The 26,463-nt window shown below is 38.7% G+C and overlaps 1 protein-coding gene across 1 annotated transcript in view; it reads right to left on the reverse strand.

Moving 5' to 3' along the window:
• Window positions 1–4,116: 4,116 nt before the first annotated feature.
• The window catches only part of tmem8b (transmembrane protein 8B), a 40,391-nt gene continuing 18,044 nt past the window's right edge, over window positions 4,117–26,463 (reverse strand). Inside the window, exons 7-13 of the mRNA XM_061038507.1 lie at window positions 21,432–21,528; window positions 20,818–20,941; window positions 17,331–17,473; window positions 15,789–15,967; window positions 14,858–15,004; window positions 8,390–8,506; window positions 4,117–5,250 (exon numbers count right to left, since the gene is read on the reverse strand). Of these exons, the coding sequence (XP_060894490.1) occupies window positions 4,915–5,250; window positions 8,390–8,506; window positions 14,858–15,004; window positions 15,789–15,967; window positions 17,331–17,473; window positions 20,818–20,941; window positions 21,432–21,528 (1,143 nt within the window). The 3' untranslated portion in view covers window positions 4,117–4,914. The remainder of the gene's footprint in view (window positions 5,251–8,389; window positions 8,507–14,857; window positions 15,005–15,788; window positions 15,968–17,330; window positions 17,474–20,817; window positions 20,942–21,431; window positions 21,529–26,463) is intronic.

Here is a 26,463-nt window from a genome sequence, read left to right on the forward strand (position 1 = left end):
CACTCAAAAACTCAGTCAGTTTTAAATGCATATGTCCATTTAACAATTATATTCAAGGTTTGAAAAGCAGTAAACCTCCTCCTCCTCGTCCTCCTCCTGTTATCTGCCCTGTTCACTGCTGGCCTTGTTCCCCTGTACAGTATTTAACCTGCAGCCCTCACTTCAGCAGCAGAGATAAACTGAAGAGTCTCCTCTTCCCCCTCGCTCTCTGTGCTGTTTGCTGCTGCACAAAAAAAAAAAACATCTTCTCTGCATCCTTCAGCTGATAGAGCTTCAGAAGCTGCAGCAGCTTCATTTCTGGTTTTTATGCTCTCTTTCCTAACTCCTAATCTTCTTCATGGACTTTCACTAATCTCTCATTTATATTTAAATCACAACTTTATGCAGCATGTCTGGCTCATGAGGCAAATGAGGCTTGTTGCTTTTGCAACTTGATTCAAGCGAGAAAAAGATGGAGGAAAATGAGTAGAGACTAATTTTTGCCCTCTATGATTATGTGAGACACATTTGAGAGGTTTTGACCTCACGCTTAAAAATGTAGCCTAATGAAGACTAAAAAGAAAAAAAGCAAATGAGAAATAAACAACCATCTGTGTTTCATTCCTCTAATTACATTGACCTGTCCGAGCCATAATTAATTATTCATTAACCTATTGCATCATTATGGACAATGTTTGCACCCTAGAGTCCATCTGGTCACATAAATACCCTGATATTTCCTGGTTGCTATGCAGTTGTGCAGAACAAACATTAGGACTGTGACTCTCACCAGCTGGATGCCCAAACCATTACAGACTGACCAACATGTCCAACGGACAATGAAGGTTAAACGCATCCTGTGGCTTTCTTCAAATCCAAACTGTTCTCGTTGAGCAGAAGGGTGAAGGATGACTCATAGTTAATTTTCCATTAGCTCTTCAGCGCTCCCGCTCCTTGGACCACGTAATTCATGTTTGTGAGGTGACCTTCGATACAAGTAGTGCACAAAATGTTTTCATGTTAGAAGATCTAGCTTTGGGGGTACTTATGATGTGAATCTTTGTTGACATTGAGGTTAGAAATTAATTTCATATCAGAGTGAGCAGACAGTTTGTCAATATGTTTAATATGGTGTTTGTCATTTTCAAGAGCATTTCCACCAAAAGAGTCAAAACTGTTTATGACAGATGCTGTACACCTCATTCATCTGTTCTTACTCTCATATACTGTCACCTTTTATCAGTAACAAACATGACTAGTCTGTGGCTGTTTTTAACTGGCTTCAGCCTGTTTTTGACATTGAACGTAGGCTATAACTTCATACAGCAAATCCTTTGTAGTGCACACACACGCGCACGCACGCACACACACACACACACACACACACACACACACAGTGTCTCCCACCTTACTAAAAAAGCTATTTTTATTTAGTCTGAAATCTGCAGGTGTTATACAGATGTTTGATACTATATGACGGTTCGATCACAACATCTTAATGAAGGGTTTTGAGAATGTGAGTGCTTGAATTTCTATGCAACCTTCTTTTTACATCAGAACATCAAAATGTCTAATGTCCTGAACCATTGTTTTTTTCCAATACTTGCAAAACTGTCTTAAATTTAGCAACCTATCATTTAAACATATACTTGCCCATAGCATTGTTGCGAGTATGATTGCATATTGAAATCAGCATTAAGTTCAAACTACTGTATATTGGGACTAAGACAGTCTTGTGGAGAGGCTTGCAAAGACTTATTTAAAAAAGGACTAAGACTTATTTATGACTGAGGTAGACCAGGAACATTTGGATGCCAGAATAAATACAGCAGGATTGCACTCAGACTGAAGGATTTACATAAAGAAAAACAGGCATGCAAATAAGCGGAGCTGAAATTGCTCGAGTGCTGTAGGTTATGGTGTGTCAGACAGAGTAATAATCCTGTTATGTACGTTCACCAAGAATCTATGAATACAAAGACGTTACTTGCTTTGATTTCATGTGTGGTGGGCGAACAGGAATATCCACTGTTTGATATTTTAATATCTAAGACCTTGTCATTTTGGTCTAATTTGTCTCATTACGTACAGTCACAGTCATTTTATTTCCGCCAAGGGGTGCACTCTGCACTTGGAATATTGAGTCCCATATTACATGAATTTCCATTACTTGGCTTTTCATTGAAGTGGTAGCGCAGTGACTTAGAAATGCCCTGAAATATATGGAGCCTCACAAAGTTTTGTGTTCATTTCATTTTGGATTTCAATGGCACTCCAATTCTTTTTTCAGTATCTACTGAATCTTTTTGAAAGTGTTCCTTTAATTATCTGCCTGCGTTGAAAAAGGAGACGAGAGACAATTTCTTTTCTTTTGATAAGACGGAAAAAGCAACAAAATTATCCTTTTAATGTACAGGTTGATCAGTTTGTACTATATAATCTTTAATAGTACAACATGATGTAATGGGCTATTATAAATTCAAGTATGATTCAATAAATGTAACATTAAACTGGAGGCATTTCACTGAGTATTAGTCATATAGCCGCTTGACTTAAGACACCTTTTTTTTCTTGTGTGTTTTCAATTGATGGCAGAGATTAGAAAAAAAGATAGAAAAGAGGAAAAGTTAATATAAGGGCTTTGAATGCCTTCATGTGACCTTCTTTGACCGCTTTTTCAAAGCTCAATAGAAACACTGCAAGCTAAGAACTGATGCATAATAAGCTGCAGTAGGGCAGTTCTGGTCAAACTAAAGAATACATGTTTTTCTCTGTTATCTTGCCCTATGAATAAATACTTTGCTCACAAACCTTGAATAAAAAATGTCGATATAGTCTTCAGACTGAAGGTGTGGGTGTAAGCATTCTTACATATCACTACAATTGACCTGTCCTTTCCCTTTTTTAGATATAAAATGTCTGCCTCTTAAGTAATGTTTATGTGGATATCCTCAAATAGTAGTTGAAAATTCCCCTTTAAGCTTATAACGTTTTCACACTTGCAGAAATCTCCGGAAAAACTCAGGATATTTTCCGGAGGAGCTGTATCTGTGGACGCCCTGGCAGACCTCTACTGTTTTTTCTGCAGAAAGTCCAAGTGGGCTGATGGGAAAACGCCGCAGGATATTCTTGTTCGCCAGTATGTTGTTCTCTGCTCGTTTGTTGATGTTGTCGTTCTGTTGGACTACACATAGCATTTAATATTGTCATTATAGCTTCGTGTAGCAGACTCTGTTGCTTCATCTGCTACTTCCGCGTTGTTTTTTTCACGTCTTATCTTCTGAATAAATTGATTAGCACAAAGATTGGCACAGATAACCCAGATGTTGTGCGATGTTTCTTTCTGACCTTTACTTACTTTTAATGTGATTAAATAGCTACACAAAAATCTAAGGGGGGATATGAAGGCTGGTACACATATTCATGGTCCTCTGAAGATGAAATTTAATCACTTTGATCCTTTGATGCTCATCCTGCCATCATCAGGTAACAGTATGATTCTATCTTTTGCTTTAGCTTATTTTTAAAAGTGCCCGAAAAACTTGCCATTCCCATCAGACTCAGTTGTAGCCTAGGTTATGTTTATGCTAATTAGCTGATCAAATGTTAGCAAGCTAACATGTCAAGCTAAGACGTCAAACATTCTTCAAACATTTACATGTTAGCTTTATCATTGTGAGCCTTTCATTTCAGTTTTTGACTTGAGTACAGCCAAACCTTCAAATCTTAGTGGTTTAGTGTACGTCAAAAAATAGAATGGAGTTATTTATCTATCTTTTTTTCAATAAAATGATAAGACAGTGAGTGTCCACAGGATGAAAAATACTGAGCGGTTGCTAATGGATCATGTCTAATACGGCACAAAGCAAAGAGTCTTAAAGGTCCCTCTTTCCTCATATAAGAGAGACACCACGGATTCTCTGAAGCAACCTTCATACTGCTGCTCCTAAGGAGAATTATTTATCTCTCGCTCTATTCCTGGGAGGACGCTGTTGACAGCATTTCATCTCACTGTCTGAGTACCACACGCTTCCATTAGGGCAGGAATTGCAATATGATGTCTTTGTGGGAGGTTCAAAAGTTGCACTATGTTTAAAAGCCCAGAAAGCAGAAGTTATACTGAAGCAAAAGGCATACTGAGGCAAAGAAAGAAAACATTTATTGTTTATGAATGTGGTGTCACACATGGTCCTGTCAGGAAAGAACAGGGAGGTGAGGTCTTGGTTTGAGGTCTCAGGAATAATCGTGCCTCCCCTTCTTCTCTTTCCACAGGCAGCTGGACTTTGGATTTGTTCCCCATGAGAAAAATCAGCACATTCGTGTAAAAGCGATACATTGCATTTGCAAAAAGACATGTCTAACATTCCACATAACAACTAGGTTTTACATTTGTGATGCCCACTGTTCATATTGTTATAAAAATGTACAGAATAACATTTTTGTGTCTCAGTGCAAAAGATATATATTTCAAAAGAATTTCAGAAAAGCCGTGCCCTTGATAACCCTCCCTCCCCTCCCACGTCTGCCCCTCATCTGTGCCCCCACAGTAAAATAATTGGCCTGTTTACAAGACCACCAATAAATAACCAACAGAAGCAGTTTTACAGTCACCGTCAGATAGCAGCAGTGTTTCAGCTTTGACTTTAAATACATATTCACAAACACCAGTGTGTCACTGTACACCCACAATTCATCAGAACAACTTTAGATTATAATAATTACAGTTGTATTGATAGTAGTTACCATGACAAGTACAACCCAAAAGAAGAAAGAAATCCAATGTGTCACATCTGCAGTAAAGTATTTACATTGCTTTTTCAAGTTCTGTGGCTTAGTTTCCCGTGTGTGAATTTCCCAAGTAAAAGAAGGCAATGAAGTGTCCGTAAGGTAAAAGGCGGGGGGGGGGGGGGGGGGGGGGGGGGGGTGTGGAGTTTATCAGCTGGTGCAGATGCTGTTGATGGAGATGATGGCAGGGTCCACCAGGCCCAGCTCCTCATGCTCGTTCACACACAGCTGATAGCCACAGCCCCGCCTTCGCTTCAGCGGTGTCACCTTGGCGTCGGGTTTTGCACGAGGCGGCAGAAGGAAGCCCACGCTTCCCGCTATCAGCATGTGCCAGATGCTGTGGATGTAGAAGTAGTTCTCCTCAGTCTCCACGAAGGCGTAGAGGGCCACGGCCGACGTGGCGATCATGGTGCCCGGGAAGAGGAAGAACACCCAGCGCTTCCAAGTGGGCGGGTAGCATCGCCGCCGACGGATGGTGCGCACAGTCTGACAGGAAAACAGACGCACAAAACAATGTTTTCAACTTCAACATTTAAGCCTGTTTATATAAAGTATGCAGAAAAAGAAAACTGTGGCTTAAATAACTGTGTTTTCAAGGAACCACTTTTTTATTCAGCATGGATCTCAACCCATTGCCTTTAAGGAGGGTTCTTAAAAGAGCTCAGTTTAGGTATGAATTTCTGTTGGTAAATACATGGACAGTTCAATGTTCTACAGAAAGTTATTGTACCATTAAAAAGGGGAGTAAGGGAGGGGAATTGGTTTAAGAACAGAATCATTTTCCAGCAAAAAATACAGTACAGTGCCAGTAATTTAAAACACAGAGTTTAATTGACCGATTTGATCCATATTAATCTTATTTATGAGCACATAGAACCTGTTGTTCACCATAAAGTTAAGCTGGAAATAAACTCCTCTAGGCTGCAAACAGGTACATGTAAAAAGGTGATGTCCAGACATGTTGGGTGTTTCTTTTCGAGTCTGTACGTTATGGCATAACCCTTCCTCTTGAGCTTTGTATATTCAGATAAAATGTCGAAGTTAAGTGCAGAATAATACAGAAAAATGTCCCTCGGAGAAACTGTGAGATTCAGAAATGCTGTCTTTGCTATTATGAGAAATTAAAATAAAATAAAAATCCAGTTGATTGGTTATGCAATAAGCCCTTTGATCAGTCTCAAATTAAACAGACTGTTCTATGAAACTTGATGAGAAAGACTTGGGTATCAATTTATCTTGATAAAGTTATTAAAGACCTAAGGGACCCATTTAATAAAGCAGTATTCACTTTATTTCTTTTGCAATTAATCCCGAAGGCCTTGTGTTTAATGTTCTCATTTCCTTAATTTAATCAATGCATGTCATGTAGAAACAAGATATTGAAGTGGGCGATCATACAGGCAGCAGTCATTCACACATGCAGACTGATGGGATTTCAGTGAGGGAGCAGCAGGCGGTTTGCTTTGATTGCAGGAACAGAGGGACAGGATTCTTCATAAATCCACTTTTATTGTCTGAAATTTGTATTCATGCCTACTGCTGCAGCATAAAAGTCCATCACAATGATCATAATCAGCTGATAGATGGTTTGAATTGGTCATCAGTGACTTGATAGCCATTGCTTTGGCTATTTTGCAATATATGCTCACGTTGTGTTTGGCAGTAACTGGATATGATGTCTCTATTTGTTTAATACAGAGAATGAGCTTGTTTGTTTTTTTTTCAGTAAGTGGCCTAGAGTTGCTGGCACAGAGAGACTTGGACATTTCATTTCCTCCTAAACAGTGTTCAGAGAGTGCTTCATTATTTCATTCAGTCTCTGTTTTCATCCCTTCATAAACACTGATTGCCTGGTTTATTTTGTCGCCCCCCCCCCCCCCAAAAAAACCCAAAAAACATTACAATATAGCATCCCAACGATGTCGGGGGAAATGTAAGCTGTTCATGAATGACAAAAATAATTACATGTACTCGAGCAGGAAAATAGCTCTGATTGAGTTATTATGAGGAATACATTTTGGGTTAAAGACTAATAATCTATGTGAAGCCAAGTGAGGAAAAACATGAAATGTGTTTTTGCTCTTCAAATCCCTCTGGAACTCCACATTGTTCGGGTTAAAACAAAGCGTTTCTGTGCGGGGTTGGCTTTTAATGCATACGTCAGGAACCTCATTTAGTTTGAAGACTCAGGCATATTTGGCATTGACAGATTTGAACTTCTGCCCCTCTTCTCACTGTTCATGACACCCCTCCAAAGCGGCAGGCGCTCCGTGCCCTCCCGCTTGACTGATCTAATTCGGTTGTGTCTGGGAACATCCAGAATGCCAGGCTTTGCGGAAACACTGACACTCTGAAATGAAAAGGGCTCTTGCAGGAAAACGTAGACGGAGAAGAGAAAGCTTGAAACGCAGACCTACGCTATACTGAACGGCTGATAAATTATGGAGAGTGAAGTCATCAAAGCATGAACCCAGGGTTGTCTTTAAAACTGGGATTTGAAATGGAGAAGCTGCTGTGCAGAATTCACTTTTGTGGAAAGATAGTGTTTGGTTCATCTCCATAGGAAGTAACAAGTATACATGTAATCTGTCACGTGACACAAACATTTATAAATGATTTACATATGTGTCAATGCCTTTGAAAAAACAGCTTTACATAAATCCTCACATACCTTCACATGTGTGTATGAATTCTGAAGCGCTGTTGTTGAGCTTAAAATAAACAAATCTCTTCCATAGTAACATATACCGTCTCCGCCTTTTGTTGCTAACTCTAGATGCTCTACATGGTGGATTTAAAGCCTTTTTTTTCCTATTCAACAGTTTCTCTAGGATCCTCCAGCTCACACAAAAATAAATCTCAGAGCGACTACTCCCACACTTTATTCAAAGCAAAGCCTTCTCTGAGGAAGCAACAAACCTTGTTTTTGAAACTCATGTCAGTGGTTTGGTGTTAAAGGTTTTTTTTTTTTTTCCCCCCTCCAAGAACCTTGCCTGAAAGACTATTATTTTTTTATCTTCTCAGTTCAGGGAGCACATTATGACTGGGAGAAGAGTCAGTGAAAGTACAAGCTGACTTATAATGGAACTACAACCCATGACTAATACCCACAGGCTGCAAAACTTTTAAAGCTCCTTCCATGCTAATGTAAAATAGCTTTATTGGTCAGAAAGCCACAGTTTTTAGCCATGCACATGTTCCAGCCCCATGTTTCAGCCCTGAGCTTAAATGATGGATTAAGTCCTTTTTTACACTTAGTGGCACGAGGAACAATGGAGGGGAAGTGCTGACACGTTTCATCTGCATGTTTGAACAAGCTTGTCGACATTATGTATTAAATTGAATTATCTTCTATCCTGTCCTGATTGGTTGTTCACACAGTGCAGGAATTAACATTTTGGGTAAAAAAGGGAGTTTTAATCCTTAAAATACAGGATTAAGAAACTGAAATTGATACATTACTTAATTAAATTTGATCTTTCATGCTCATACATACTTCTTAACTAGGAATAAAAAGTGTACAGGCTTCTTTTTTTCTCACTGCATATTAACTAAATATGGAATAGCACATGTTGAGCTGTAGATTTCTTGTCTTCTGTGCAGTAAATTTGTGTGTTTTCCTTACCCAGGCCACAGCCATGATGCCCAGAGCAAACAGACTGGGTCCCAGCAGGTTCCACAGACCGTGACGGTCGAGCTGCAGAGCCATGGACAGAGACATCGCCCCCAGCAGATACAGCACCTTGACAGGAAACAAACGGATCAATAACAGCCCCCCCATAAACACTGTCGGCGGAATTCAACCGCAGTAAATAACAAGATATCTTTGCGGTCAGGACAGAAAACATCACTGCTTTTTGGGGAGAAGAATGCTGTCAAAATTTTCCTTTTTTTTTTCTCAAGGCAAGAAAGATGAAAGAAATGGTGACAAAAAGCTTTGCAGTAACATCGCAAATATTCTGTTTTGAAAGTGCCAGTTTCTACATGTGGAACTATTTTACTTTCATTTTATTCTGCACCTGTGTCCTGATTCTGGGGGGATTTTAAAGTCATTCTTTTCTTAGCACAGCTGCTGCTTTTCAAGGATGAAATGTACCAAAAGCAGGCGGCAGGAAAAAAAGAAAAGAATAATATTCTTCATTGAAAACATAGTGTTGTAGTGTTGTGGGCGAATGTCAGCTCAGAAAGGTTGGGAAAGTTAGTAGTACAATGAGGAGGATTTGAAATATATTTTTTAAGTTATTTGGCACTAGTTACTGTGATAATGCATCATGAACTCTAGCTTGAAAGTTGTAAATAGTCTGATGTTGTTTTTTTATGTAGACTAGCCGGAGAGTTAGTTTGGAAAATCATGTAAACGAATGGATAAGACTGGAGATATAAATCCCATTAAAGATATCAAATTAGTACTTCTAATATGTTCTAGTTTGTGTCTGATAAAACTGCACAGGAGCACCACATGTGTGTAAATATTTGTGTGTAAATATGCAGCTGTAAATAGTCCCCTAATACACATTTTACTGCTGTTGTTAGACAAAGTACCCTGTTTTTAATGAATTATTATTCATTATTCTAAAAGTTATTTTTGGCCCTTATTGGAAAGAAAAGACAGGGATAGGGTTTGAAATCAGGGCGAGAGAAAGTGGCAAATGACATGCAGCAAAGGAGCCAAAGGTGAATTCAAACCCGGACCGTCCGCTTGTAGGACAATAGCATCCGTACATGGGGAAGCACACACTAACCGCTAGGCCACCAGCGCCCCTCCTTAAAGATTTTTATCCTCTATATGGGATAAAATAAGATGGAAGAGTGAAGTCAAAAAGTAATGAGGCATCTTAACTCCTGGTTGTTTGTGTTTTGGTATTTGTTGACAATAAGATAAAGAAAAACAAACCCGAGTTTTGAAAAAATGTTAATCATTATGTGGACAAAACAGAAGGTGCAGAAATTAACCGCCTGCCTTCAATCCCAATGAGTATTTTAGGTTTCCTGCAGAGTGATGGCATGCTTCAATATAACAATGGGGGGGAAAAAACCCTCTGAGTAGAGGTCCATGCTATATATAAACCCATCTTAACTTTTTCTTATCGAGCTCACAATTTGACATAAAGCCACAGGATATAAAATAGATAGAGTGGAAAAAAAATCAATATGCTGTGCTCCACATGCTCTGGGAGGACTTTTGCCTACACAGGATGCCTGAGGTCTGCATTCTTCTGTTCGGAGGGGAGCGAGAGGAGGAATCTGGGATTTTTCACGCAGGGAAGGGATGACCCGTCTGCAGGAGAACAGGACTAATTGGCAAGGAGCATAGAATGAGAGGAGCAGCGCGGTGCAGCCTGAGGACTCTGTGCAGCACCAGTCATCAGTCAAGCTACACCAACTGGATCACACAGCAGCAACCCAAAATGCATGTATACATGCTTGATAACATACGTATAATACAGAGGAGTGAATGCATGGGTGCTCACAGGCAGGGTTCCGCTGTAATAAATCATTATGTGTCTTTGTGATGGATGAGCTGGTTGGAAAATTCTTAGGAAGTCTATTTTTATCTGACATATATTTTCACGCCTAACAATACACAGTGATATAGAATTATACTGTTTTTGTGCAGGGGCTGCAGTACAACATGCTGAACACCAATGTTACGAGAAGATGTCTTACAAGGGCTGTGCTGTGTTGAAAGTTGAATATTTAAAAAATATATTCTTTACTTTGGGAACAGTATGCATTGAATATACTAGCTTACAGTCTGTGCAAAATATGTGTGCTTTACAATCTATTGAAAATTGTGATTTATTCCTGTTTTGTGTTTGAGAAGTCAACAGCTCTTTGCTCTGGTTTGATATGTTTGCACACTCTGCTAATTGGCTGTTTGAAGGTTGCTCCAAAATATAACGTCTGCTTGCCTTCATGAAATATGGCTGTTCACATTTTAAACATGCACTGTTAATTTTTTTTTGTGCCTGTGATGATTTTTTGAACCCATGTAATTAACTAATTAACATGACTGTGTTAAATGCATAATTAGAGTTACAATTCTGCAGCCCTGGAACATTTAAAGTATTATGTAAAAACATGGAATAACCCTACATTTGAAAATAGAGAATGAATGCATTCTTTGTTACAAGCCATATAAGTATTTAATAGACATACGAGTCAATCATTCTAGCATTTTGTTGCAACGTTCATGTGTGTTAAGGCATTTATTATTATCAGTAATTGTAACATTGTACTTGTAAATGTATTTGATTGGATCAAGGAAGGTTGCAGCATCTTTAAGCAGAAGTCTGTGACGGCTGAGAAATAGTTTTTCACCACTAGGGAAGCCAAAGTTATTATTTATTCATTCATATTAATCTTGTTTTTTTATAAGCATCAACGATGTTTAAAAAAAAAAGCAAAAACTAAAACTAAATATGTCATGCCTGTTTTGACAATATGACAGCACAATAAGTGCATTAGAAACAAGCAAGTGAGATGAGAAAAGAAAAAAAACAAAGTAAAAGACACTTTATATACATCTATACTGTAATATAAAATAAATAATAAGAACACATCAAGTCTCAGGTTAATTCCCATTACTGTACATTCATTTTCAAGAGTACCATCTACATTTATTTTGGAATCTTTTAAACTTACTTTAAATGTTCGTTACAGTCTCAAAGTTAAAGTCACACTTGGCTCACGAGTAAGAAATGTGCAAATGAAATAAAAAAAGGAAAAATTATCCAAATAAAAATTGGACTGTTCCCTTACTCACATACACAGGCCTCAGGCCAAGAACAGAACTTTATACATGAAGCAAGTGGAACGGATACATTTATTAAGTGGCATATAATTAATTTAATGCAAAAAAAAAAAAAAAAAAAAAACTTTCTGGTTAAAACTCAAAACTCAATCGTGTCTATTTGCCGTAGTTGTGAATCCAGTTTTTCTTTGTAACAGACATTTAGAATTGGTCAATAAAAGAGGGCTAACACTCAGATCCAAGTTAAAAGGAAAAAGTATGTTATTCTGCTATTCATATAATTTTGATGTATGACCTTCAGCAATTTGAGATGACCAAATGTCCAAAAGCTCTTCTGTTTTTGAAACAAAAAAAAGCTGTGAAGGACGTATTTCTGAGCACTATAAACCTTTGAAGGTCCAAAAGTCATGAACAAACACACAAACAGGTGTTATGGATCCTCCACTCTTTACTGCTGCTGTGGTGATGGACACACACAAACAGATTCACACAAAGACAAACATACACACACACACACAAACACTCTGTCTCTTTCTAGTACACAAACACACACAATTCCACTTGCCAGTCCTGACATGTGCGATTTGATTAGTGACTGCGTACTGCAGTGCTCAGCAAAAATGAAAACTCTAGAGGACAGCAGATGTTCGTACACTCTCCCTCCCTCCCACTGCTCCACCCCCTCTTCTCCTCCTCCCTCACTCATTTATGGACATGGACACACATACTTACACACACACTCTCTCTCCCTGAGACTGCTCCATCTTGGTGCTCAGCCAGGGAGTGACCCAGGGAGAAGGTGCATCTGTTTGTGTTTACCGCAATATGTCAACAACCGGAGAATTCAGCACCACGCACCGCTTATTCTAACACATTGATTTTTTCATTTATAACCTAAAATTGAGGCTTAAGTGGAACTCGTTTTTGTAGCTCTTCTTCATGGCTCCACAGATCTTCTCCTCACTCCCTAAATCCCTCTTTGCTTCGGGGCTTATCTCAACTTGTCGACCACCAACACGTCGGAGCTCTCGTTTGAGGTTCAGCCGGGCAGCAGCACATGGCGATGGACACTCGTTATGGCCACAAGATGTCTGCTGATACCAGACGTCAGAGTCACTTATTACTCAAATTTGACAAACAAAGTAAGAATGGTCCGGAGTTGCTCCTGTGATTGGCTTTGTTTCCTCTTAAAATGGACAAGTGAGCCAATCAGAGCCTTTTATGGGTGGAGCTTTTTGTTGCGCTCTGCGTTTCTGTGACAGTATCGTGTGCAGGTAACATATAAGTTGAAGGTACAAGAATAAATCATGTCAGTTAATTATAAAACAGGAAGTGGAAATACTTTAAAATTGTCTCACAGCTAAGTGTTTGCACTTTAGTACACCTATGTTTCAGTTTCACCCAGAAAGTGTTTGTGAAAGGTGTTACAGCTTCACAGAAGACCTGAGAGATGTGAGAAAAGTCTGCAATGTGAGAAAACATTTTACAATATTTTTGATGAACATAAGAAGCGACATTCAAACGCGCTATTAACCACAACTTACACATCCACGTCTTTCTGCTGTTCAGCATGTGTACTTCCCATGTTCAATGTCTTTCTCTCCTCTCTGTAAAGTCATTTGAAAAACAGAAGTGCTGCTCGGTCTGCCCCCACATAGTGAGTGCCAGCTTTTTTCCATCATGCTAGGTATTTTCACAATCAAATTGACACCAACTAACCTGAGGGTAGCTGACAACTACTGGCTGGAGACCGGTGCTGACATATTGAGCAGCACAGTGGAGAGCAGCTTGTGGAACCGCGTTATTGATGTCCTGCCCCTCCCCACTAACCCAAAAATACATCCAGTTTACAGATAAAACAGCAAAGAACGCCCAGGTCGGTACAGTCAACAGCAGAATAGATTTTTTGTGTCATTGTGAAGCAGATACTCAGTTTTAGGAAGTTCATTGATTTTTGTATCAGTTTTCATTACATTTCCTCTCTTTGTGCTCTACACTGCTACGTGCCAGCGCTGTCAATCATTGTATAATACCCGTTTTATACCATTAGATTATGAATTAAAAATAAACTTTTTAGAAAGAATTAACAGTAAAAAATAAATCAGCATCATAATAACTAACTTTAAAGACAGTTATCAAAATTCACATCAAATAACATTAAAAAATGTTATTTGATGTGAATTTTAATTTTTTTAGTTGACCCAAATGTTTTGGCTTCACTTCTTAGGAATTAGTCATTTCATCCATAGTTTTTTTCCCGTTTGGCCCTGGATCCAGAGCTCCATGGGATTGGTCAAACGTTTACCTGATGAGTGTGAATGCATAACACTTTAACATTCTTTCTAAATTGGAATTCAGGCAGTATTTACGATGGCTTTTTTGCACATGTTCACATGCCCCATCCCGCTCAGTACAATCCATTCAGGAGAGCACAACACAATATTGTATTGTGACAGTCATATTTTAAGTGCAGAAATTATTTATCTGTGTCCGATTGTGCTTTTATGTTGTGTCATGTACAACAGTGTGTTAAGAAAAGTTGTTTCAAACACATACTGACATGTTCACAGCTTTACAAGACGAGCTCCAGGCTTCCAAACATCTTCATGACTTTAAAGACTTAATTTATTCAGTGTTCTCACTGTCACCTAACATTTTGTTATAAAAGAAGCTCCCAAGTTTTGCTAAAGTAAAGATGTTGGTCCAACGGCTCTTAAAGGTCCCATATTATGCTTTTTCTGGTTTTATATGCTCTTTAGTGTGTTTTCCAAGTGTCCTGTGCATGTTTAGGCACATCTATGTGCAAAAATTCAAAGTCCACGGAAACGCGGCTTCTCCTACGTCTTCCTGTTAGCTGTAGCATTAGCCGCATGTAACGCTCGGTTCTAGCCCCCCTCGATAAAAATGTGTCAGTCCGACGTCATTGTCAGTGTGAGATCACTGATCTAAGCCCATTGGCTCGTTGTGGCAAGCCCTGCAGCTCATGTTGAAATTTCCGAGAAGCGTGCTGAGCAACTGACCAATAACGACAGAGCGGATCGGCAGACCAATCAGAGCAGACTTGGCCCACATGGGGTCTAACAGTGTGGGCTCAACAGAGCGTAGCTGACGGACTCAGAGCGCAGAGGGAGCAAGGAGGAGCAGTACATGAAAACAGACACTTTTTTCGAACTTTAGCTATTGTGAACGTACAAAAGTAGGTACATAGATTAAATATACGAACCCCAAAAAGGGCATAATATGGGCTCTTTAAATAAACTACATTAAGTGTAAGCTCTTTAAGCTTTGATTCTTTACCCTCCTTTCATGATTTAGAGTGGAATGACTGTAGTTTCCTACCTGTTTGATGATAGACTTCAGCCTGGCCATGGCGATGACGGTGACCCATACTGACATGAGCGAGCCGAGGAAATCGCAGAACTGCAGGACGTCGTACTCCATGATGCAAAAGACCACAATACCCGGCTGGTCACATGCATGGTAGAACTGTCAGAAGAGAGTGGAAAGGAAGTGGTTAGACCAACAATCAGAGGTATGAGAAAAATATTCCATACAGCTGACATAAAATAATAAATAGAGTTTGTAAATATTCCAAGTCTCAATGCTGTCCATATGTTGGCTTCATCCAATGATTTAAGGAATGATTGATTTGTATTTTTGTTTAGATTCAAATGTAGCCAATAATTGGTCTTTTTATTATAACCACCAGTCTCACAGCGTAAAAAATATGTCCATGTTTGCATTTCCTTTTTTTATTTTTACATTTAAATTGTTCTTTCTTAAACAAAATTATAGTTAAAATGTTTATCCAATATTAATTATAATAAGATGTCTGTTTTACAAGTCATCTTGAGAGTAACAGAAGAGTGCTTTTAAAACCTGATCAGACCCAAAAAGTCTGCAAAACTGTTGGATGGAAAGAATTCGATTTTGGCACCATCTTATCTTTTGTCATTAGGTAAACAGAAAAAACAATGTTCTACCAGAAATAAAGATTTACCACAATACAAGTAATCTACTGAATCTGTATGTGCAAACACAGTACACATGGCCTTGCAGCAAAAGTTGAGCCTGATGCACTGTTTTTGTGCAGTATCTGAAATGTCAGTGAAGTTGGCTGCAGATGAAACAGGTTTGCAGCTTTCTGATTGTTTGTGCTGGCACCAGACCCAAAAATACTTTATAGGTCAACTCTGTTTTATTTTGGGTTTTTTTTTTTTAAAGTGGAGGATAAACCATGCACCACTCTGTTTGCGGTGCAAGCACTCACAGTGGAGAAGAACATGGTGAAGATGTAGACGGACGCCTCCAGCAGGTAGTGGCTTCGGATGGCAATGGCCACAGGAGGGACGAACATCAGGTTACTGAGACAGAGCAGCAGGGTGGAGAGGAGCTGGAAGCTGTAGGAGTAGGCCTCGGAGTTGTCTGTGCATCCCCAGCCTTCCCAGCCTAACAAACACAGACACACACATATGAGCCCTGTACTGTGTGTTGAGCTAGGAAAGTAGAGATCTAAAATAAATTATTTTTGCGTTTGCGGACTTTGTAAGTTGGAAAACCTTTATGAGATGTTTGTCTTCCTTAAACTCTAAACAAACTTTCAGGAAGTTAAAACCTTGTGACTGAATGGATGACAAGTATTTCTATGTCAGATTAATCAGTTTGTCTCCAAAGCTCAGCTCTTTAGAATCTCAAACATCTCTTAAAATGGATAAAATATTTATCTCTTGACAAGATGAATGCTTTGTAAGCCCTTTCTTTTAAACACACATTTCTCAGTGAAAAATAACTAAAAACAGATCTGTGTGAAGTTGTTTATCGTGGTCGATAAAGCCTCCTGGTGTGAGCTCCATCCACTGTTAAAACATCCCTGTTTTTCCACTTGAATTGGATCCTTATCAAGTGCTATATTGGATGAGACAGTGTGCATTAAGCATTCGTGAGCACTACTGAACGGAGGGGTTTGCAGTGTGAGACGGGCCAAGGGCAAACGGCTGAATGCAAAGCGCCTGCCAGGAAGCAGTCACACATGTGAAGTATGACAATGAATTTAACGGAAGAGAAAGCGGCTCCGATAAAAGAAGATCAAAGGCAGGATTTAAAAAAGCCTCAAAGGACGAGCTTTGTTTAGTTTCATAAGCTCATTTTTTATTGAAAAGCTGTTCGTAATTACGAGCCTGTTTTATTGTCTTAATGAAATGGCTTCTATTAGAGGATTAATACCAGCCTGCTGTATGAATCATTGAGCAGCTATACATACTCTTTCAATGCTATATTGTCAGCTCAGTTCTGTAGAACGACCTGTGCCATCACACCTTTCTCTCTTCCATTTCTCTTGTCACTGGGGGTGATGTATTCTCCCACAAATTAGACATTCTCAGCGGCAGTAATGACCCAATTTCCTCCGAGAAAGTTTTATCTTATCTCGTCTGCAAGAAGAGCTTTTGACTGCTGAAAGTCACTTCCAATTACTAATTCATGGTCACACTTTTGGTAATTATTAAATCCTGATTAATAATTAAGGCTTTCTTGTGTACAAACCATATTTATCCAATTATGTCTCCACTTCTAGCAAACAACTTGCCTTGTGAGTGACTGACTCCCTTACATCGGCTTTGTTAACGTGAATGCAATTTGAATATTAACATGGCACACAATAGGATTTTTTTTTTTAAAAGACGCATGAAGATAACCTTATCTGAATCTAGTTCATATTTAGACGGTGGGTTAATTCAAAAAACAAAAACAAAGAGGAAAAAAATGTGTTCATGTGAGCCGGAAACATACGATGGTCTTGAAAGTGAACCGTTACCTGCTTTGCATTCACAAGCTGCATAAAGGTAGTTGTTGGTGCGCAGGAGCTTGCACTGTCCGTAAGTCCCACAGTCATTGATGCATGGAGTCAGGTATGAGCGCATATACACCTCAGCGGTGATGTTGGTGCAGGCTTCAAATCTGGAGAAGTCACAGACAGAGTTAACATTAGCATGGGGAAATCACACACACCACAAGGGAATGTAGGTACATTTGACTTCTGTTAGAGAAGACATTGGCTGGCTTGCTTTTATGTTGGGGTAGTTGTTTCAACCAGGCTACAGGGATGGCTTAAAAGATAGCAGTCTATCTTTGAGTTGAACCACTTTGCTCCAATCTTAAATATCTTCAAAACTTTATGTAGATTCATGTTGATGATGAATCCTTATGATCCTTTGTTAATGAAGACCACTTTTTGTGTGAGAAGCTTTTGACAGCTTTTGCTTTTTAACCATTTGAACAAGGTCAACACATTCATGGCCCCTTAAGGATGGACCAAAACAACACTTGAGAAACATTACTGTTCATTTAGCACCACTATTGGGTCAAAATCTAAAATTTGTGCAGCTCCTTTTATGGAAAAACATGAAAAAACGAAAAACATTCACGTCTGCCTCAGCTGTTTTTGTGTTTATTGCTTTATGTCAAATTTTGCTCAAGTGCCTAATCGACATGTAAACACGCATGACTTTAAACTTATCAATCATTTTGTGAATGTCAGCTTGAGGACATTGATGTTTCAATCAAAGCCAATGAAATCGCACAGAGCAGCTACAGTAGTATTGGAGTAGTCTCTTATTCTCTTTTTTTTGTATCTCCTCTATCTCTAATATCATCCCAGCACTCTGAAGATCAAACGTTCATTTCAGACAACTTAACTTTGTTGCACCTGTTCAATCTCTCAATTCATAAAGCAATTGTAAAAGTCATTTCCAACTAATTATCTCTGTGCATTAGGAGTATAGCTTCATTATGTATCTCACTTATAGGTTCTTTTCACAGTTCCCACCCTTCACCTATCCTTCTCAAGACAGAACTCCATAATTAACCTTCCATGTCGATATCTTTTTTTATTTCTAGGGAATTCAACCACATGTTGGAATGAGTTCAGAATGCATGTTCCCATAGAGGTTGTTTTTTATAAATAACACCTGTAGATTTACTTACACATAATCCATGTATAATTGACACTACAGTGAACAAAAAAACATTCACATGTGTGCTTGGATTTGTATCTTTCCTAATTGCTATTGTATACAATCCGTCACAAAGTATGAAACTCCAGGAGGTAAAAGATGTCTTTATTCACCTTTCTTCCAGAGCGTTCCTTTTAATTGTCACAGCTGTTCACTTATCTATTTTTAGATCACATCAATCAACTTAATTGTAGTGCTGAAGAGCAGCTACCATCCACAGACCTGATTGATTTAAAGAGTGTGAAATGTGAGGGAATCTGACACGTCGCGATGTCTGTGTTTTCCCACATTTTCCTGCTTCAGCAGTGCTCTCATGTGAGGACGAGACCGTGTCCCACACCATCTGCTATTATTTGTTATTCAAATTCAATTGGGATTCCCAAGTGGTCAGAGGGAGAAAAAAAAAGATTGGCTTAATTTCATTCTGTTTAAATTTTGGTGCGATTAAAGATTCAGCAAACAGCTCAATCTGCTGCAGAGCTCATGAAGAACTTGTTGAAAAAAACTCTTCATGGACATGTTTTATCCACCTGGAGTATTTCTCACAATGTTTTAACGATTGTTAGAGGAGAAGGTCCAACTTGTTGTTTGTGGAGGCAGATAGAGATAAGAATACCATATCTTATCTTTTACAAACAAGAGTAACAGAATGAATGGAATAACTACCATCTCACTCAGCCTGTTTTACAAAATGTTTCTTCTTCTATGAATGGTTAACACTGACAAAAAATGAATGACAAAGGAAGCCCAGACTCAAAAGAAGACTTTCACTATTCATCTTTTAGATGATACAATATTATTAACAAGATAAATACTGGACACATATAAAAGATATCCAGGTATTTCATGTGCCCTGCAAAATGATAAATTATATTTGAGGCCTTTTTTTCTTTTTCAGACTAGACTTATTTGTATAATTGTATTAAGATTGCATAATATGCAAATATTAAAACTACAAAAATCTGCTTCCTAAACCTAAAAATCTACCCCCCTCCCATGTCATATGCTAGGTGTGAACCAGAAACACATTTATGGAGCCAATTCTAAATGAATCTGGTGCGTGACAGATGGGAGGGGATGTGTCTGAATGAGGAAGTCTGCTCTCTTTAAACAGCCAGCCTTCACTGCAGCACTCAATTATTAATTTTGGTAAACAAACTAGGGATTGTTATAAATAGAGGAGTTTTTGAGAAATATTGAATGTCCTATTTTGCAATTGTCTTGCTATAATTGACAGCAAATATTGTCTCAGAGAGGTTGATTTGGGGCGGTGGGACCAAGCCAAAGACTTGATTATGAGGCTGTCAAAGATTTATGAGCAACACTCATTCAGCTGGTTTCAGTCAATTTGAGCTTGTAAATGATGTGTTGAAGTCTTTTTGGGTTAACTTCCCAAGAAAATGTACAACATACTTACATTTGTATAGACTAGTTTAAAACGTTGGGAATTACGCTGAACCATTTTCTTGATTAGAGTTAGGAGAATACAGATTAAGAAGATGGATGTAGACTGGCTTGTTTAGCATAAGAAACCCAACATGTAAGCATAGTTTACACTTTTGTTATTTAATCTCTAAATTGGTGATTGAGGTCAAATTCAGATTATCTTTGCTACATCATGTTTTTTTCAAAAAAAAAAAAAAAGAAACCTCTGGCTCACTGATATCACTTCACACTTTGAAGAGGAACATAAATAATATAGTGGTTTTTAATGTGAGACCAATGATTATTTGAAAACCTGTTTCAAATTGTGTGATTTCAAACTTGTTAAAGTTGATATTGAAAGTGTTTAGATTGTTTTTTTGGCTGATGGCTTGGCCAGGTCTGTCTTGTAAGAAAGGTTTTACTGTGGCCGGTAAGTCTCTGACAATTGCATATCCAAACACTTTGCAAAAAGGAAAATCCCAGCCGCATTAAAAAAGACAAACAGAAAGGCCACAACATGAAAGCAAAGACCACAGCACCATCTCATATAGCCACGAAACAAACACAAACACAAATAGTCCTACACAAACATTTGAAGAAGAAAAAAGCTACTCTGTAGTTCACTGAGCAGAGATCATGAGTCATGACAGTGGTGTCTACTTAAAGTTCTTGTGAATAAGTGAATAATATTTTTTCTCTGTACAGTAACTTTCAAACTATTTATTACAACTTTAAGCCAGTAGTTTCTTTTGATGAATATTAATGATGAATAAGTAATTCAACTTCATGAGGTTCAGTGAAGTTCAACAGTGAAGCAGAGTCTGAGAGTCTGCAGAGCTGCAGAAATAGTATAATCTGTCTCACCCGTGTTCAGTGGCACACAGAGAGCGCAGGCTCAGGTACCAGGTGCCTGTTTGTGGGTAGGGAATCCTCAGTTTGGTGATATTAGCAGAGGCGTTCACAGTGAGGAAAAACCCAGACTCCGATTCTGAAACGTAAGGAAAAAATGTGTTGATTGAAATTAAGACAGAATATTTGACACTAAAATAGCTATAAACAAAGAAAAGAAAAAACTATATAAACTAGAAAATGTTACATTAATAATGTTTTTGCTCATGAGGTTTTGCAGTTAAAACAATTAAGGAGTAAGAGTAATGGCGAAGTATGATGTGTCAAAGATTTGCTTGAAGTTCAACCACTAAAGGGGTTTAAATGTCAGCCATGTGTGGATTATAAATTGACATAAACTGTTGGAGTGAAGTAAAGAAATCAACGCGAATGCCCTGAAGGATTAATCTAAAATATTTTTGTCAGTTGAACTGTGAGCTGAAGTTTAAGCAAAAGAATTGTAGTCGATTATGTATGATAGTCAAGGTTCATGGAGTTAAAAGAGCTAAAAAGGGGTTTATGTTGTCAAAAAGTAAGCGTTTGCAACAGTTTGGAGTTCACACTTATAGTCCTGGTTAAGTTTGACGTACCTGATTCACATTTCAGTGATGAGTTCTCTCGTAAGAAAAGTGGCATCCCGTGGTTCAGGCAGCCAAACACTGTGACGTTAGCTCCTCTAAGCGTAGACTGCAGGAGGAAACATAAGTGAATGTCATTCATCTGTCCAACCATCAACCATCTGCTGCCATCATACCGCAGAGCTAACACTGTCCATGATTACCTTGGCTCTTATTTCCCCTCAGCCGAGAGATAGTAAACTTTAAAACTAACAAATCAAGTGAAACTGCTCTCCCCCTGTCTGCCTCGGGCACCTAATGAAGATGTTGGCAGTTTATCTCCTGAAAGCATCAATTAAACATTAACACGCTCATGCATTAAAAAAAAAATTAATAAAAAATCCTGGAGAATTATTCAAGCGTTGGGATCTGAATATGCTTATACAAATTAGCTCATTCTGCAGAGGGGTGAAAGGAGAGCACTACAGTCCAATTTGGTGTATCAGTAAAGAGAAACAGGAACACAAATGGAAGACAGAAATGACTGCAAGTGTTCAGAAAGCATCCGTGTTCACTCAGCCATCAAATTTGACACTTTCAAAACTCCTTCTAATTTATTCACAGTGTCTCTGTTTTGGGGAATGAGGAGGAGGAGGAGGAGGAGGAGGTGCAGCAAAGCGTTTTCTACAACTATTGTGAAAAGTGTCCAATTAAGTTACCTGGAACTGCCAGTCAAAGACGGGAAAAGTCATCCTCCTTCAGATAACAACTTTACAGAACACAGTGTAGCACATTATGGTCATCTGCGAAGCGGCTAGAGGGAAATGTGCTCGGCGGTTCGGGGATAACTTTAGGCAATTATTTCTTGAATAAAGAATACTTCTTTTGCACCTCCAGCGCAGAATGAACATAATGTATATGCACGGAGTTGGCAGTTGTTGATTAATGCAATGACTCAAAAAACAGTTTGCCAGGTGCTGAGATTTCAGGCGTCCTAAACTCACCATCTGGTCTCCACTCTCCTGGTAGTAAGACTCAATCACGCCTACTGGCATTTCATGTAACTCCCTCCCTCCAACCTCCTCCACACTTTTGTCCATTTTGTCCTTCTACAGTTTGAAGATGAAGTTCGAGTGAGTTATACTCATAGATGGATTACCAAGGCAACCCAGTCACAATGCCCAAATGCCGCAACAAGGTCAGGACTCAGGAGAGAGACTCATTCAACGCTGGAGTAACGGTCATAAAGAGTTCGGTCAAAGGTAGACATGCTAGCAACATGGCTCTGTCAGTTTGTTCATCCCTTTTGTTCTGACTGAAGAAATATTACATTCATTTTTACAAAACGTGTATCCAATATTTAACAATATTTAACCACCTTTGACGACAGCAGGTCAAAGGTTCAAACCATTAATTATTATATCTCAACATTTCTTTGATGGAGGTCATTTTGCATAGAGTCATAGTTCCCAATCAGATGATGTACCTATTTACTTTGGTAAGCTTGTGATTTATTTTTCTATTGTCGTTAAATGATTTGTAATTTTCTGTTGACATTTCTATGTAACCATTGGATGGATTGCTGTGAAATATGGCACACACATTTATGGCCCTCAGAGCTGGAATACCTCTGAGGTTCTCTGGCTATTTATTAAAGGACCACAATCAGGTTTCACAGTGGTTTTTTTAAGCAAAATAAGTCTTAAGAAATAATGCCAAAGTAAGCAAAGTAAGAAATGCTCCTCAATATGCCTCAAATGGTCACTTGAAGCTGGTTACAAAAGCGAGTCAACCCCAATAGGCCTAATACAATGAAAACATGTCTACAGCCTGGTCAGAACCGGGTTAGGTCTCTACTGCTAATTTCCCACAAGGGGTTACATTTTTATATGTCTTAAACTTTTTAATTCAATTAAGCTTAAACTGAATAATATATAGGTTGTTTTTTGGCTGATAGACAGACAGGTCTGCCAACACCTCAACTTATTCCCATCATAAAACCTTGACCTGTTTGGTGTTCACCTTTCGTCCAATCACGCTCACTTCTGTTTTCAAGAATGCGAGAATCTATTTTCTTGCAGTTGATTTAGATTTTCCAAATGTGGGTAAAGAGACACAAACACTTCTACCGTACACAAGGTGGATTTTTGTCCAAATGTAAAACCAGGGAGCCTTCGTACCGTAATCTATCTCTGCAACAATCAAGCCCAGAATTCACAATGACAGAACTGTCGCTGACATTTTCAGAGACTTCCCTATCAAACCTGTATGATGGAGAAGGAACACAATGTGATGAGACAGGAGGAAATAAGTTCCCTCAAAAACTGTCCCTCCTCCTCGCCCAGATAGAACTCTACAGAGTGACTCAACACCTCTTTTAGGACTAAATTCTGTTTTTTCCTGACTTGTAACGCGCTTTCTTGCCACCTATTTGAGAGCCGAGCCAAACAAAAAAAAAAAAAATAAGGAAATAGATTTTTCTTTTGCCGTTCTGCAAAAACTCATTACTTTTTCCTCCTGGCGCACAGAAAATCATGTGTGATAAGATCACGGTGCAAGAGTTGAGAACAGAAGGAGAAATCCAGCCAAAAATATCAATATACCAATAACAATAAATAAAACAGCAGATTCTCACCTTAACTGATGTGCTGGGGGTATAAATAAAGGTGACACAAATATGATGTTATATCATTTCTCTCATAAAATCAACACAATAGAAAAGCCTGGGAACATTTTTACTTCAACCCACCCAAGAAAACTCCCCCAAGATGAGATTAAGTGCCACAGGGACATCAGGATCCTGAAATGGTTTACACAGATCACGACTTGAGGCTTTGTGTCTTTAAATGATGTGCAGCTTATAAATAAGGATTTAATAGGATGCTTTTTAAAATATTAAATCCCATGTCTTTGTATAAATAGATAAACATTTACGTTGTGAAAATCCCTGGCTTGGATGAAGCCAGGAAATGTCTTATTTGCTAAGGGCTGAAAGAACAAATCAATATGGGAAAGCTATATAGCCAAAATTTGAAAGTCTTTTTTTCTAATACTTAAGCTCCATTAAATGATATTGTTCACTTTATTAATATCAATCCATCCATTATCTATCCCGCTTTTCCTGTTCGGGGTCACAGGGTGCTGGAGCCGATCCCAGCTGTCATTGGGCGAGAGGCGGGGTACACCCTGGACTGTTCGCCAGTCAATCACAGGGCAGACATATAGAGACAGACAACCAGTCACACTCACACCTATGGGGAAATTTAGAGTTACCAATTAACCTAAAAATCATGTATTTGGACTGTGTGAGGAAGCCGGAGTACGTGAACAGGATCCATGTATGCACAGGGAGAATAACAAACTCCACACAGCGAGGCCCTGTCTGACAGGGATTCAAACCAGGAACAGGCGCTAACCACTGCACCACCATGCAGCCCTTTATTAGAATTGTATTGACTAATATCCTGTGCCTGCACAATTTCACTCTCTGTCTCTATCTAATCCTGTCTCCATGTCACATGTCCACTACCACCTTGCTTCAGCGGAAAGCATGAAATTAAGAAATGAAGACGCTCTCAGGATAAAGATGATTATTATGTGATGTGTCTGGTTAGTGCCAAATCTATCACTAAACCGTTCATGTGCTGGAGATAACAGGAAATCCCTCTGTTCTCTGTGTGTTGAGCTGAAATTAAGATGTTACTGATAACTTTGCAGTCTCTATCTGTCTTCCAGCCCTCGTGTAATTTCCTCTGACCATTCCTCTGCACTCTGCATCGCTGCCGTCTATTAACCTGCCATTAGTACCTCTCTGTTGTCAGGGCATTGTTGTTAAATTTATTCTTCTGGTACTTTCACGTCCTATTGTGGCCCCATTTTAAATTAATGTCTGCTACTTTAAAGTTAATCTTGTTTGGGGCTTTATTTATTGCTTTTACTTGGGAGCACTTTGTAACAATGTTGTGAATACTGTTGCATCAATCACATTTAATTTTGTGATTTATAAGCCTGATCCATTATGCAGCTGTTAGTCCTGATTGTGGAACGTGAGTGGCAGAGGCGTTAATCAATCAGGAGTGCTATCTTCCAGAAATGTGATGCTCAAGGTTACCAACTGAAACAAAGAACTATAGAAAAATATCCGGACAAATATGTCTTAAGAAGCCTAACTTTTGTTTTTCTTTGTTGTCTCTTTAATATTTTTCATCAATTACCCTGCACAGTGTGTTTCATCTAATGTATGCAGTTTGGCAGGCATTTATACAGTATCATCTCCAGAGCTACAAAAAGTCTCACACAGCCACACTCTAACAGAAACTCCACTGTTTACATTCGAGGTGGAAATGTAGGTGAATTTTGTCCATTTCCAGGGGTCATATGGATAAAGTCCTCCTAGAGTATAAATCTGATTAAGCTCAAATTTGGTGAAAAATTAGAGCACCTCCTAAAAACCTTCATAAATTCCCCGTCCATTTGGTATGCATGCCTCTTGAACCAACCAACCAAGAGGGTCAACCTTCCACTTAAATATACAGGTAGAGGAGACCATAATGACGAGAAGATATTAGACATGTTTAAATCTTAAAGGACATGGCCATGGCAGCTGAGCATGTCATTCTCTGAGCACATTAATGTTGCTAAGCTAACCCTAACTCTCACTTGTTTTCATGATATGTGGGACACCCAAAGGCTGTGATTGCAGATACAAGCAGCCAAATGATTTTCCTCTTCAAGGTGGGCTCAGCCTTAGAGAGAGATAGACCAACCAAACAAATCTTCTTCCCGATGTCTAGTCAATTTTTTAAAGTGCCAAGACATTGGGTAGAAGCTTTAAATGTTGGGGCGCACTAAAGTGTTTTTTTGGCATATTAAGAGGACTGCCTTTTGTTTAAAAACCTAATTAAACTTACAGACATTGCATGTATTGCCTATGAATGTGAAGCTTGTTGCATGTCATTTAATGGCATTGTGTTTTTGAGGATAGAACAAAGTCAGGAGAACGTTCACAGGGTTTCCTTGCGGTGATTGTTTCAGTTGTATGGTTTGTCTTCATTACTGTAGGAAT

This window comes from Labrus mixtus, chromosome 5, assembly GCF_963584025.1.
Source record: "Labrus mixtus chromosome 5, fLabMix1.1, whole genome shotgun sequence".
In the NCBI taxonomy this organism is placed as follows: domain Eukaryota; kingdom Metazoa; phylum Chordata; class Actinopteri; order Labriformes; family Labridae; genus Labrus; species Labrus mixtus.